The 14,754-nt window shown below is 38.0% G+C and overlaps 9 protein-coding genes across 9 annotated transcripts; 2 read left to right on the top strand and 7 right to left on the bottom strand. All coding sequences in view use genetic code 12, as the record gives it.

The window, feature by feature from the left end:
- Positions 1–1,282: 1,282 nt before the first annotated feature.
- Positions 1,283–2,031, bottom strand: CORT_0B04400 (Sbp1 protein; the record flags this gene model as incomplete). The annotated part of the gene is made up of 2 exons (XM_003867536.1): positions 1,283–1,856; positions 1,916–2,031. The coding sequence occupies 2 exons, from the start codon at positions 2,029–2,031 to the stop codon at positions 1,283–1,285; spliced, it is 690 nt and encodes a 229-aa protein (XP_003867584.1).
- A 467-nt stretch (positions 2,032–2,498) lies between these two features.
- On the bottom strand, positions 2,499–3,009 carry CORT_0B04410 (hypothetical protein; the record flags this gene model as incomplete). The annotated part of the gene is made up of 2 exons (XM_003867537.1): positions 2,499–2,900; positions 2,953–3,009. 2 exons carry the CDS (start codon positions 3,007–3,009, stop codon positions 2,499–2,501), a joined length of 459 nt encoding a protein of 152 aa, XP_003867585.1.
- A 281-nt stretch (positions 3,010–3,290) lies between these two features.
- Positions 3,291–4,775, bottom strand: CORT_0B04420 (Ecm18 protein; the record flags this gene model as incomplete). Its single annotated transcript, XM_003867538.1, has 1 exon — positions 3,291–4,775. One exon carries the CDS (start codon positions 4,773–4,775, stop codon positions 3,291–3,293), a length of 1,485 nt encoding a protein of 494 aa, XP_003867586.1.
- A 124-nt stretch (positions 4,776–4,899) lies between these two features.
- Positions 4,900–6,762, bottom strand: CORT_0B04430 (Dal4 allantoin permease; the record flags this gene model as incomplete). Its single annotated transcript, XM_003867539.1, has 1 exon — positions 4,900–6,762. One exon carries the CDS (start codon positions 6,760–6,762, stop codon positions 4,900–4,902), a length of 1,863 nt encoding a protein of 620 aa, XP_003867587.1.
- A 1,083-nt stretch (positions 6,763–7,845) lies between these two features.
- Positions 7,846–10,530, top strand: CORT_0B04440 (Stb2 protein; the record flags this gene model as incomplete). The annotated part of the gene is made up of 1 exon (XM_003867540.1): positions 7,846–10,530. The coding sequence occupies one exon, from the start codon at positions 7,846–7,848 to the stop codon at positions 10,528–10,530; it is 2,685 nt and encodes an 894-aa protein (XP_003867588.1).
- Positions 10,531–10,537: 7 nt separating this feature from the next.
- CORT_0B04445 (hypothetical protein) lies at positions 10,538–10,870 on the bottom strand (the record flags this gene model as incomplete). The annotated part of the gene is made up of 1 exon (XM_003867541.1): positions 10,538–10,870. One exon carries the CDS (start codon positions 10,868–10,870, stop codon positions 10,538–10,540), a length of 333 nt encoding a protein of 110 aa, XP_003867589.1.
- Positions 10,871–10,997: 127 nt separating this feature from the next.
- CORT_0B04450 (Sec13 protein transport factor) lies at positions 10,998–11,900 on the top strand (the record flags this gene model as incomplete). Its single annotated transcript, XM_003867542.1, has 1 exon — positions 10,998–11,900. The coding sequence occupies one exon, from the start codon at positions 10,998–11,000 to the stop codon at positions 11,898–11,900; it is 903 nt and encodes a 300-aa protein (XP_003867590.1).
- A 36-nt stretch (positions 11,901–11,936) lies between these two features.
- On the bottom strand, positions 11,937–12,857 carry CORT_0B04460 (Pnp1 protein; the record flags this gene model as incomplete). The annotated part of the gene is made up of 1 exon (XM_003867543.1): positions 11,937–12,857. One exon carries the CDS (start codon positions 12,855–12,857, stop codon positions 11,937–11,939), a length of 921 nt encoding a protein of 306 aa, XP_003867591.1.
- Positions 12,858–13,001: 144 nt separating this feature from the next.
- Positions 13,002–14,381, bottom strand: CORT_0B04470 (Iba57 protein; the record flags this gene model as incomplete). The annotated part of the gene is made up of 1 exon (XM_003867544.1): positions 13,002–14,381. The coding sequence occupies one exon, from the start codon at positions 14,379–14,381 to the stop codon at positions 13,002–13,004; it is 1,380 nt and encodes a 459-aa protein (XP_003867592.1).
- Between the last annotated feature and the right edge of the window lie 373 nt (positions 14,382–14,754).

Consider the following 14,754-nt stretch of genomic DNA (forward strand, 5'->3'; position numbering starts at 1 on the left):
TTTTTGAATTGAAAAGAAGAGAAGAAAAATAATTTGTAAAATTTAAATTGAATTCTTTTGTGTAAATTATTCCTCACATTTGCAAAAAATTGGTTCTAACTGCTATGTAGAAAATTCTAAAACTTAACAATCTTTAAATGTAAGGACTGTACCAAGTTTTTAGGACTACCTGAAGTAATGTATTTCTATGTTCTACTTTGTTTGGAAACTGCTTAGTGTGCGAGCGTCTTTCATTTAAAACTATTCACTTTGGATTTTGCGATCCTCTGTTAATTCCACTCGGAAGAATATAGAGCACAATTGGTTAGTCAAACTAGTAAACGTGTATTGCACCGATATGCACACTTTACCTTAACCTACAATAAAAAGATTACAATTTACTTTCATGTTTTCAGTCACAAATAGAAGACTGGTTTAGTTTGCCTGGGTGGTTCATACCTACACGGCACGACTTGAACAGAACTGCAAAATTCGTAAATAACGATCCATTACACAACATCAATGAAAAAGTCAATTGACGAGATCCCGCTGTAGGGTTGAGTGTTTACATCTACAGCCTCATTATGTAGAGATTGGTAATAGGGTTAATTGCAAAAGGGATGAAGGAACTCTCGGCTTTTCGGTATCAGAAAGCAATATCACACAAACATGCATTAATTTTTCTTAAAAGGAATAGAATTACGATTGGCTTAAAAAATTTCAAACCCGATATGGAAATCGGTACAAGGAGAACACGCGCAAAGCTAAGGAATGTTAATATCCATCAATGGGGTAAACAGTTTCTAATTTTCATAAACTAGTCATAATTTAATATATTTATTCCACTTTGAAAAGTGGTTATGTTCTATAGCATCATTTTACACCTTAAATATCCTTTAGCTGATCCAAACACTGCTTCATGTGAAAGAAGAGTATAGATGATCTTGTGAGAAATCGCTAGTTGAGGAAAAGCACCTACAGTCAGGCAGCTCAAGATGGCTCGTTCCAATGTCGTCTTAAGGAATCAACTTTGTACAATCAAAAAAAGAACATGTTCTTGCAAAGCTTTTGAATGTAAACTTTGTAGAACACATTCAGCATTGCAGTGGATAATAGAGGTAACCTAGTGCCATGTACTAGCTAGTGAACCAACAAGAAGAGATACCTCAAACTTTTCGTTTTGAGTTCTATTGAGTTTTTAATAATTTTGCACTGTTTTTGTAACAAAAAATCGACATACAAGAGTAAAGTCTACATCCGTCACTACACTCACTTTTTTCTTTTAAACACCTATTTACTCTGATCACTTTCTAGTATCAACTGCAATATCAACAGTGATTTCTCTACCATTGATATCTTTCTTATTAAATTGCTCAACTGCCTTCTTTTGAGTTTCTTCATCTTTAAACCTAACAAAAGCGATACCTTTAGATCTTCCACGATTTCTTGGAACATGAACCCAAACTGGATTCAATTCGGCAAATTCCTTTTTCAAAATTTTAGCATTGACTTTGAAATCCAAATTGGTGACAAAGATGGTATTGACAGATTTCTTACCTTCTGGTGGTGAAACCACACCATTGGCATCAACTTCTTTAGATTCAGCTTTTTCCTTTTTCGAAGCTTCTCTTTTTTCTTCTCTGGCCTTTCTTTGAGCTCTGTAAGCTTCGATCTTGGCTTCCTTCTCTTCTGGAGTTGCTGGTGGGACTGCCTTTTTGAGGAAAATGTTTAATCTTTGGAATTTGTGACCATTGAAATCAGCAACGGCCTTGTCTGCATCTTCCTTTGAGGCAAATTGAACAAAGGCAAATCCCAAGCGTCTCTTGAATGATCTTTCACCTTTGGCGATTTCTTTGAATGGAATTTCAACTTCAGTGCTAGAAGGAGAAGAGTTAGTACAAGAAGCTCAATGCATCGGAGTTGCTGCTATACATACACATTTAAATCCTTGAACAATTCTTTCAATTCATCTTCAGTAGCTTTGTAGTCGACATTACCAATGTAGACTCTATCTTCAATGACTGGTTTAATGGTTTTAACTTCTTCAGACATTATTTCGTTCGCTGCTTTTCTGTTGTCCTTAATTCAGTAGGATTTCTCTTTTATATACCCAATTCAATGGTGTTCCGGTGGCTTGTTTGATTGATTTAGAGGTGCTCTAAAAAGGTACTCTAGTGTGATTGAGGTTGTGGTTGACGTGTGAGATCTGAAAGAGAAAGAAAAAAAATTGGTGACTGGAATTTGTGTGAGTGTCGGTTATTGCCACTGGAACAGTAGAGGCAAACATATGATCTTACGACATTTAAGTAGTGGTTACGAAAACCACCGAGTGTCGTGGAAAAGCACAGTCGCGACAATGAAGATAGAAACCAATTGGAATATACAGTAGCAAGAAGCACAGCCAAAAGCACAAACAGTTATACTACACGTCTCTCCTTCCTTGATTCGTAATTTTATTAAATACAAAAGATGCCAAATATATATAAGTCGTTTGGTTTATAATTGATCTCTTTTCGTCCCTACTTCAACTTGTTGAATAGACGAGGTGCAACACAGTCATTAACACAGTGTTGCAAATGGAAGAATTCCTCAACACAGTCCTCCTTGTAATGCTTGTGTTCATAGTCTGGCTCTTCTTGTTCTTTGGTTACTCTTTCTATACATTCATGGAAATGGTGATCAAATGGTTTACAAGCAGCAGTCTTGACACATTCTTCTCTCATTTTATCCAATGGGTCTTCATTTTCTTCTTCATCTTCATCTTCATCTTCATCTTCATCATCTTCGTCTTCATCGTCTTCATCATCACCATCATCTTCTACTTCAACTTCTTCCTCCTTTGGATCTTCTTCTGCTGCATCTTCTGGTTGTTCAACTGGAGCTTCGTCATCGGCAATTTCATCTTCAGTTTCACCAGCTGGCTGTAAATTAGTTAGTAAGTGGACTGCAAAAGTGTAAAATGACTTAACATACCTCATCAGCATAAGCAGTTGGGATAATGCTTTCATATATATCTCTCAAGAATGACATTTCTCTTCTCTATATTTCTTTATCGATGTGTAGGTACAATATAATTCCCCCAATAGTAAGTCAAAATATATGTACTTCAATCAATCGTTTGATTTTTCACTCAGTACCTTTACGCTTTTGCTAATTTTTTTTACTTAACTTTTCGTTGGTATTGGCATTGGTAGCGAGAAGAGAGAATAAGCGTAATAGAGATAAATAAAATATTTAATTGGCTAGAATAGTTAGAGCTACCAAATCACGTGCACACATCTTTATCCTCTATATCTATAACTCTATTCAAACTACTTATTGTTCTCTTCTTCCATTACAATCTCGTAGATCTTTCTATTGGTGTCAAATGGGTTGTCAATGTACAAGTTGTGTCCTCCTTCTGCAATCTCATCATATCTAAATTTGCTAGCCGGCAATTCCTTGCTCAACCTATCGATGAGCTTCTGTCCAGCTTCTGAATTCATAAAATCGTATTGTCCGTAGAATAGAAACGTGTTGAATTTGAATGCTCCTGGGTCCATGTTCATCTTGGTTATGAATTTGTCGTACAAAGGCCATTTGCTCACTGTGGCGGGTGTTAATAAGTATTTCACATAAATGTCACTGTTGGTTCCATTAGATACTGAATTGTATAGATACTCCACAATGAGCTTAATCTCCTTAGGAGTACCATAAACCAAGTCGTTCACACTATTAAAAATCCATTCTGGTCCGCCATGCTTTTGTATCAACTTGTTGATTTTAGATAGTTTTGATAACCACATTCCAAAGTATAATTGCACACCCCATGGGCCTAAGAAGGGCAACACACGAGGCAAAAATGGGATCTTATAGTACCAGTTCAATATATGATCCCTTGTTAAAATGGGAAACCGACTGAGAAACTTGTACGAAGTTGGATCCAAAACTGGTTTGACAATGTCAGATGTGATTTTGTCATCATTAGTTATCGCCATTACATGACGTTCAAGACCCACTGGAGACAACAAGATAAGATTTGATACTTTGTCCGGGTTGACCAATGAGTATGAAGCACTCCAGTATGCACCAAATGAATGGCCTACCAAAAAGTCAATCCTGGGAATTCCCCACAGCTCTCTCCAATTGTCAATTGCTGTAGTGTAGAATTTCTCCATGTCTTGCAAAATCGGTTTGAAATGTTGTTGATATTGAGCAAAGTTATCTGGGTCTAACTGAAACCCTTCAATGAGCTTATAATACTTACGATACAATTTCTTGGGATCAGTTGGTCCATTATCAATTAGTTTGATCTTAGCAGTTGGTGGTATTCGCCAACTAATTTTCTCATTGTCAATCTTTGGATTAGATGATAGTCCGAATGTGATGTTGTCGAGGAAGTGGACGTGGTAGTTGTACTTTTTGCTGGATTTGAATCTGTCAATGAGTTGAAAGTTCCGAGCAAAGCAACCCAACGATGCACCATATCCATGAATGAAAACAATATGCTTTGTTGGTAGGCTTGCACCGTTGATGATCTTGAACTGTACTTCGTTTATATACTCCGAATCACCAATTGGCACTTTCTTGTCCCCCTTTTGTATACGTGAATTTGCATCTACATTTGGAAGCATTAATTCCACCAATTCTGCTTGCAACGTCTCTAGTCTGTTTGACGATAATGACTGCCACCATATCGACAAGCTCTCCTTAAACAGCACAGTCTTGATGATAGTCGTTTGGGGTTGGTACCCCTTCGGCAACACATATTTACTAGCATTTCTCAAGGAGAACCATCGCACCCCTCGTATGTTCATTGCAGATGGGTCTTTTTACAAGAAAATTTTCTAACCGAGGTCTGAAAAACGGCTTTAAGCATAAATCTCAATTACAATAAATCTAACACAATCTAAACACTACATAAAGAACTGAAAAACCAGTTTACACTTCCTTACCCTTGTGTGTCAAGCTCATATCAGTATCATGAAACGTCTCAATACCATGATGTACTTCTCGGCCCACCAATTCTTCCTCAAATGATTCCACATCCTGCCATTCTTCATACCATCCTTTTTCAAATGGCTTGGTTGGTGGAATTCCAGTTTCAACAGGCCAGAAATAATTGAGCACGGAGTAAACAATCCAAGCGGAACAAAAACCCATAAAAAAGTTGAGTCTGTACACTTCCGTTGCACCAATTGGAACTTTGTGTGTTTCAGTAGCACCAACAAAGCCAACAATGTTTGGCAAGATCCCACAAATGTAAGCAGCATAAGCGCGCCAGTTGCAACCAATCTTATTGTAGGCATACATTGACTTGATTGATCTATCCTCGGGATCAGTTGGTGAGTACAAGTGAGTTAGCTTTATGTATCCTCTTCTGAGATAGTAGTAATCACATGCAACCACACCGGCAATGGATGATAAAAACACTGAGTAGGCAGAAAGGTAGGTTGTAAACTTAGATGAGGAGGATATAAGTTTCCAAGGATTAATTGCCAAGGCTAAAAAGGCACATATGTACCCTCCTCTTCTTATGTTTATGAACCTAGGCAATATTGCTGAGCAGTCAGTTCCGAAGGACAATGAATTGGCTGAAATGTTGGTTCCCAATTGAGCTAAAGCAAATGCAGCTGAGATAAAGAAAACACCAGCTCTGTTACCAGAAGTGTAATTGTCCAAGAATCTGGCGAGGACATCTAAGGGTGACCAGTACGTTTGACCGTACAAGTTCTCTGCACCAGATGTCACCAAAATTCCAATTAATGATGTGATAGAAAAACATACCGGGATTGATATGGTATAAACCAAATATTTCATTCCAAAGGATGGCTTGTTGGCAAAACGTGAGAAATCTGGGGAGTTAACAATCAAGGTAGCAAAATTAGCCAATGCATTCATTGTTGATTCAACAAAAGCCCATGCCAACGCAGATCCATGTGTTCCATTTGGTTTGCTCATCACTTCACCTAATCCATCCGATTTTACCAATGTCCATATCAAAAATCCAAATCCTGCTACTGGGGCTACATAAGCTTTAACGGTAAATAAATGTCTTATCTTATGAGGTGGAAACCAAATGAAGGGGAGTTGAAATAACCAAAACAAAAAGATTCCGAGGAACTGGTAGGTGGTCAAGTCAGGGTCACTAATGTGGTCAGGGATCTTTTGGGGCAAATTCTTACCAAAGATGGAGTGCAACATCAACAGGAACGTGGGACCAGCAACAGCTGTTTGAACAGCAAACCACACACAAGACATGAAAACTCTATTGATGACTGGCCAAAGGGATCCATATATTCCAAATGAACTTCTCACTGCCACCGGAAAGGATATATGATATTGAATACCAACCCTTGCGCCAATTGAAACAAAGATACCACAAAGGAAGTATCCCAACCAAACTGATAACCAGGTCATCCACCAATTCATATTTGATGGCGCCTGCATACCTGTAGCGGCAATCTGCCAGGTGTTGATATTGAATGAGTCTGCAATCCAAAAGAATACATAGTTGTACCAGCTCCATTGACGTCTAGCTTCTTCAACTGGTCGCAAATCATGATTGTACAAAAACATTTGAGCTGTGGATAAATCCCCCTTTGGTTGGACTTCAAGTTTTTTGATAAGCTTCCCCCACCTCGTTTTTGGTTCATTTTGATCAACATCGGAGTCAAAAGCGCTGTCTTCATCTGAAATGGATCTTGACCTGACGGGCTCATTCAGAAGAACCTTTTTGATGGTGCTGAATGTGGATGTGTTGGTCATTGTTGATGAACAAGTTTGGTATTGACGCGGCTTCATCGAGTATTAGAGAGGGGATTTACATCTGTATATATACGGGAAAGAAATTTTTCACTTCGAGAGCTGTATTGTTCCTTTGTGGTGTTGTTTTGTGACTGCAAAAAAGTTTGGTGGACTTTGGTTGTTATTGTTTCATCTATGTGCAGGTTTCTTATCCCTTATCTAAATTTAGATAAAATGAAATTTCTTTTTTTTGTGTCTATCGGCGGTGGTAAACAAAGAGATCGTATCAAAGTTCAGGTTAAACGGCGAAACAACGCTCTGAAGTCATTCCTAAACAAGGCTATTTTTATTGCCACCGAACGTTTGGTGAGGATATCTGCTTTTGGTTTGTAGATGACTTTTTTTATTGCAGTTGAAACAGCCTAAATTGCTTTCGATTTTTGTGACGAAGAACTAAGAATGAGGGGATAGCAATATAAATAGTCTTTGGACTCAACACCTGAAGTTTTCGTATTTTATGTCAACACCGTGTGTAAAGCTAATTATGACATCATCTTGCATCAAGCCACATGATTCGAAGACAGAAACTGCCATATGAAGATGCGTATAAAGGGACTTCTCTCCAAAGCTTTGCCCGACTTATTCATTACAGTTCCCGAAAACGGCGATTTCCGAACTTAATCTTTAGAGTGAACCTTTGTGTCACATTTTTATCTTTCAATTTTGACTTTTCGGCGTCCTGATTAACAAAGGTTTTTCCGGTCTAGTGATTATTTAATTAAGTCTTTGATATCCACATAGGAAAGGTGCTTGAATGCTGCCCAATTTTGTTAGTCATGTGAGAGGAGTAATTCTCCGCAAGTCCTTTCAGGATACGGAAATGTTATTTCATAGTAGAAATTTCTCACGCCTACAAAGAAGCGTGAGATACTTGCGTACTGAGGTTAGTATAGTTTCAACAGTAGTTACGCCACTTCAGCTTGCATATTGTTCGAATAGTCGAATTTGACTTGCTACTAATTGTCACCTCTGTGCAATACAAACTCAGTATGTAGAGGCTACACTGCGGCTTAGAAAAAAAACGCTAAAAAATAAAAACCTTACCAAAGCACCACCTTCTCCATTCTTTCACACCACTACATGTCGTTAAGCAGCTCATTTGAAAACCTTCAGGCGGCAAAGCAACTAACACAAAATAGTAATGAGCCGTATAAGAAAAACTCAGTATCATCAACAAACTTTGTGACTAGTGGGAGCTTGTCAGATAATCCCAACGATTTCATTACTTACTTGATCCCTGACTTTAATGCGGTAAAGTACTTTCAGAAAGATTTTATAGATTCAAATGAGTTTTATCTCATAGAGGAGTCTGAAGTAACCGGTTTTGAATTATATTTAGTTGAGCAATGGGTAATCAACCGACATATCGGTACTATTGTTACAGCATTTACCGGAAATGAACTGTCAAAGATTGCGGTTGTTAAGTTCACTATCATCAAAAAGCCAACAAAGTATTATCCAATTCGGTTTCAGGAGTATCTTACAGAGTTGATACAAAATCATTCACGAATGAAAACAGTGGAAAAGTCTAGTCCGACCAGGACCAATAGCGATCACGATCTATTGACGATAAACACAATATCGAGCAAACCTCCAAGAAAAGAAAAGGCGGAAAGCAAGAATGATGTATGTTTTGTCACCAATTTGACATCCCTTCCTCCTCAACTAAACTTATTACCAGTGTCCAATGGAGATGCCAGACTGATGGAGGCGCCATTCATTATCAATTCGAATTTGAAAAGGTTACAATGTACTGGTAGATCAGTATCTCTAACAACCGACAAGATTTCTGATGCCTGCGAGGACAAGTTTCGGCAAATGTACAAAATCTACAATGTTAAAGAGCCGGTAAAGTTTGCGGTGAGAGAGCTTGTTAATGTTGTTCAGACTTGTTTGTTTTATTTTGATCTACTAGATGGGAGATATTGCACAGGGTTGCTTTGTGTCAAGACCGAGGAAGCGATAAACAGTTGGTGGAACTTGATTGGTTTACCACATTTCAATTCAAAGCCAAATATCAAAGCGGGTGTGCTTCCAGCAAGAACTGTGGCGGCAATAATCAGTTTAATTTTAAGTATCAGACTTCGATTACAGCTTGTGGGAATCTCAGATGTGCCCAAAGACCCTTTTGACTTTGAGAATTTTATGCTATCCATTGGGCTGTTTCAGAGACAGTATAAGTTGGAGAAAACTAGGAAATTGGATATGGAGACCATGAACAAATTGTTTACTACAACGAATTCCCGATTGATGCCGACCAGAAGCTCAAATTACTTTTCACCATATGGAGCTACCGAGGGACTTGAAGAGTATGAACTATTGACGTCGCCAACTCAAAAATCACCAAATTCTAGGAGGATGTATGGGAAAAGGGAGTTGAAAAAGTTGACCAATGTGATGAAAACTTCGGTTCAGGATCGAATTGCTGCTGCAAGTAATAGGGAACCCGATGACGTCAAGGGAAAAAGTGGTGGTATTAGAAATAGAATTGCCAAGCTTGCCGACACTATGAGTCCACTAGATGTGGAGACATTGGATTTAGATAATCTCGTGAAGAATTACCTTGTTGGAAAGACGCTAATAAAATTGTTCTATGGTGTACAAGCAGGAGGTACTTTTACTCCCTATGAGAGCACCGAACAATCAAAGTCCAAGGAAAAGCGCAGAAGTAAAGCAAATGAGGTTGACAGCCATTTGTACACTTTTGAAAGTCTACGAGACAAAATTATACAAAATAGTAATATTCAATTATCAACATACAATTCAAGATATGCGCTTGGGTTCACCAAGAGGTTTGGATTACAAAGTCGAAAGAACATGCTGGAGGAAAAGATAGATTCAACTCACCTTGGTCCTCGTAGTGGTACTCGTGAACGGTCTCTTCAATCATCTTCATTGGTTGATTCGTTTTTACAAATTGGTGACGATGCAACCTCATTTGATGATAGTAGTCTGACAGATGACCGTCGTCTCAGTGTGCACTCGAGCTTCAAAGATGTTCACCAATCTAATGAGCCATTAGTTCAGTTTAAGCGGGACTTGAATAGAAGAAACTCATGGCCAAGTTTGCTTGACAAGAATGAAGAGAATTTGTCATCTTTTGTGCATTTCAAAAATATGAATTTGGTGAATCCGGCAGTTGTAGAGGTTTCTCGCATAAGACCTCGCAGTTTCAGCACAACATCGATTGATGCAACGGACCTTACTATGTGCTCCATTTCAAAAGTATCCCAAATATATCTTGATACAATTGATGATTTGATAAAGTATGAGAATCTCCGCGATTATTACTTTGAAAATACAAATGAAAATGAATGTGTATCAAATGCTACGTTAGCCAAATCATTTCAATTACTAAACATCGATTTGCTAAAAGTAAAGAACCTCAAGAATCAAGTATATACTAATAAGCATCGAGTGTTGGAAACTGGGATTGCAGATCATTTAAACTACAACCTTGATACCCTAACCAATACTATTGATCGGTTATCATATGAAACAAGAATCGTGGGTAAAAAGATTAGCGAACTTGAGGAAAACTTCAAAATTTACAACAACAGGCAGAGCGAAGCTGAAAAAAGATTGGAAAGGTTGATTGGTGAAACTTTGAGTCATTCTGATATGAAGGTGATCTTTACAGAACAGCAACGGAAAGAATTTGCCTTGAAATTGACTGGTGATGAGAACTTTGTTGAGTGTAAAAAAGAGGTGGAAACTATGAGTCTGAAGATAATGAAGTACTTGTATGGATTCTTCTGGGGGTAAATAGCATTTACTTTGCAATATAATCTTTTATTGTATCTAGAAGTTCTTGATTTTCTTTCACCAACTCTTGCAATTTACCCGATATGTAATCATGCTTCTGTAATTCCATAACCAACTGCAACCTTTGTTGTTCAAGCTGTTTCATCTCGTCGTCGGTGTCATCTGTATGGCTTGTTGTTGGCTCCTCCTTACTCAATCGATTATAATCTTGTTCAGGCACCAAACTCTTTACAATTTGATTGATTTTGGTTATTGCATCATCGGATTCGTTGACCTTATCCGTAAGTGAAGAAATTAACGTGAATAGCGCCAGTAGTTCATCTTCTGGTCTCTCACTCATTGGGTGTCCTCCTTACACTCACTTCTCTCAAATTCTATTTTCTCTTGTGCCACTTTTAACACGTCCACAACAAAAATTGAAAAAAATCAGTTCAAATAGATCAACACAACAGGAACATCCTACAACTATGGTGACAATTGGTAATGCACATGAGGATTTGATACATGATGCCGTATTAGACTATTATGGTAAACGATTGGCTACATGTTCATCCGATAAAACGATAAAACTATTTGAGATTGAGGGCACTGACAATTATAAATTAATCACCACTTTAGTTGGTCATGAAGGTCCAATTTGGCAAGTTGCATGGGCTCACCCAAAGTTTGGCTCCATATTAGCCTCATGTTCATATGATGGTAAAGCATTGATTTGGAAAGAGCAACCAGAAACTCAGCAATGGTCAATTATTGCTGAACACACTATACATCAAGCCAGTGTTAACTCAGTGAGCTGGGCTCCTCATGAGCTAGGAGCTGTATTGTTGTGCACATCGTCCGATGGTAAAGTATCAGTGGTTGATTTCAACGATGATGGAACTACATCACATGCTATTTTCGATGCACATGCAATCGGAGTTAATTCAGCATCATGGGCACCAATTACCACCTTGTCTTCATCAAAAGATGCCTCTAGTTTAAAACAACAACGCCGATTTGTTACTTGTGGATCGGATAATTTAACCAAAATTTGGAAATATGATCCTAGTACTAATAACTACGCTGAAGAAGCTAAGTTGGAAGGACACACTGATTGGGTGAGAGATGTTGCTTGGTCGCCATCAAATACCATCCGCCCATACATTGCTACAGCATCACAAGATCGTACAGTGTTGATATGGACGCAGGACAAGGATGGTAAATGGCAAAAGCAATCTTTGACAGAGGAGAAATTCCCCGATGTTTGTTGGAGATGTTCATGGTCATTATCGGGAAACATCTTGGCAGTCTCTGGTGGTGATAATAAGATAACCTTATGGAAAGAGAATTTAAAGGGGAAATGGGAACCGGCCGGAGAAGTGGAACAATAAACAGTTTAGAAATGTGTATTTACAATTTTTGTAGATCTATAATTGATTTATAGTTGCCTCGATTATCCTTTCAACATCTTTTGAAGCTTCATCGGCAGCTTCTAAAACCTCGGCATGACTTGCCATACCATCATCTAAGGCCACTGGATTAGGATGTAATGCACTAGGCGGTTTGGCACCGACACCAGCATTGGTAATCAAAGATAATGCAAACACTCTCAATCCACAATGACGAGCAATAATAACTTCAGGAACAGTCGACATTCCCACTGCATCCCCACCCAATGTACGAATAGCCCTCACTTCGGCTCGACTTTCAAATGTTGGTCCAGCAGCAAAGAAGTATGTTCCTTCATGGATTGGTCTAGCCACATTCAATTCCTGAGCTTTTTCAACGAAAAGTTTTCTTAATGAATGATCATATGCATCAGATAATGGTAAAAACCTAGGACCAAATTCTTCCAAATTTGGGCCTCGTAATGGATGCCAACCTGCTAAACCAGGGAAATTCACATGATCTTCAATAACCATTAAATCACCGGGTTTATACAGCTCATTAATACCTCCAGCGGCATTGGTTACAAATACAGTGCTAATACCCAAGTCTTTAGCTACTCGGATGGGGAATGTTGTTTGTTGAAAAGTGTAACCTTCATAAAAATGTAAACGACCAACCATACACATAACGGGAACTTTGTTTTCACCAATCAATCCAAACACTAACTTGCCCGCATGTCCTTGTACTGTAGATGTTTTGAAACCGGGGATAGAGGAGTAAGGAATTTCAATAATGGGGTTCGAATGTAATGTATTGGCAATTCCACCCAATCCTGATCCACAAATGATCATCACACGTGGACGAGACAAGATGGGATGTGGATCCAATTTAGGGCTAATTACAGCAGAAGCATTGTGGATCGACTGTAAATATTCTTCAACGGAGATTTGTTCTGACATGGCTTTACTTTTGGATATAGTCGGAGATTTCCAATTATTTTTTTAATTTTTTTGTTGTCCGATCTACATCGCATCATGCGCTTGCAAAATGGTATTAGCTATATACATATAAAAATAAGTGTACTGTCTCTCTATTGTCTATTTTTATTCTGGCCACCAGTCAGGTACGACCACCCTTGCTCCAACTTGTTTTTTTCCATGTTCAAAAGATGGTATCTCTACTTTAAAAAATGGTGATTTTGACACATCAGCCATAGTTAATAAACAAAGCCCCACATCGCCTTTAACTGCCAACACTTTACCACTAGAACTTTTCCGTTTACGCACTGGTTTGGACGATGATCCAAATGGTGAAGGTGCTGTTTGAGGTGCTTCATCCTCCTTTACATTTTCCTCGATCATTGGTGTCATTTCTAATTTGCTTAATGATGAAGATGGAACTTGCTCTACGACTGAAGTTGAAGGAAATACGACTTCTACATCATCATCATCCTGGGCTTGTTTAATCGTCTCGACTATGTTGTCATCAATTGTGAAAAACTGTACTGGGTATATCCTTTTTCTAATGATACCATTATTGTATGTCCGTATAGTCAACTCTTGACCCACATAACACCCTTTATCTAATGATAACCCGTTGGTATAATCTAAATTACATTCAAATGGTAGTAGTGACTCGCCACTGGGTGCATCAGTAGCTTCAAACAAACCATTTTGAAATCGGCGATCTATTACATTGGACTCTGATATTAGCGGGGTTTCAAATTGTTGAATAAATTGAGGAGAGAACACCTTCTCTATCACATCTGCTGTATTGTTTAATTTCACGTCAGTAACAAACTTGAATCCAAAATTGGGTATCCTATTATCAATAGCGAAACCCAAAATCTTCGATGCAAAATCTTGCTTGAATATCACCTCATTTTGAATAAATGAATTGGCATTTTGTAAAGCATCAACTGGGTCAACCGTGCGAAAGTATTTCTGTTGAATATCTTCCAACCATGCATCGAATTCAACCGTGTCATTATAATAATAATACGAAGTGAGCGACTTCTCCGGTCTAATGTCTACTTTTGCACTCAACTTGTGTAACTTTAACATCATCATCAATTTATTCAAACTGACTTCGTCAATTTCTAACAAATAACCTGGTAATTGCAACTCTTTTTCAAATCCACTATTGACATTATGGAATGGATCACAATACAAGAAACAATCAGTAACTACTCTTCCCTTTGAATTCAAAATCATTGAATTGATGCCTTCTCGAGTTATAAAAATATTATAATCAGGGTCATAGATATCTTCATGCATCACTCCATAATTCGTCATTGGATCAATTATCGATTCAAGATTAGCATGTTTGAATTCAGCTGAACTGATGGTATGTTGTTTCTTTTTAACGACATGGGGAAGTAGTCGGGATGTTAGTAACCCATTGAGAAATTTGGTGGCGTCGGGGCCTCGTATTGAGATTAAGCTTTTCAGTAGCTGTGATAGGCCTGATTGAAGTATCTTCATGGTGACATTGGCATAGAGTTAAGTTTTTAAAGAATTAGTAATCTATCACAAGCATTTCTTTTCTGACCTACATTTCCTCCAATGAGTGCGCTACCTGGATGCTACAAAGGGTGTTGTGGCAATTCAATGACTGAAATAGTTCGCATAAGAGTTGGCAGTAACTTCAGGAACCGGCATGAAGGAATGTTATATATATCCGTGGAGGGAATATTTGTCCTCCCTGAAAATGAAGATCACTACAAATTTTGTTGCGAAAAGAGGACAAAAGTCCCACAACCAAAGAGAAAGAGAAGGATAAAGTCACATCTAAGAAATACATTGATAAATAACAATAAGATAAGAAAATAAATAAATAAATAAATGAATAAATAAC

This window comes from Candida orthopsilosis (assembly GCF_000315875.1).
Source record: "Candida orthopsilosis Co 90-125, chromosome 2 draft sequence".
Classification (NCBI taxonomy): domain Eukaryota; kingdom Fungi; phylum Ascomycota; class Pichiomycetes; order Serinales; family Debaryomycetaceae; genus Lodderomyces; species Lodderomyces orthopsilosis.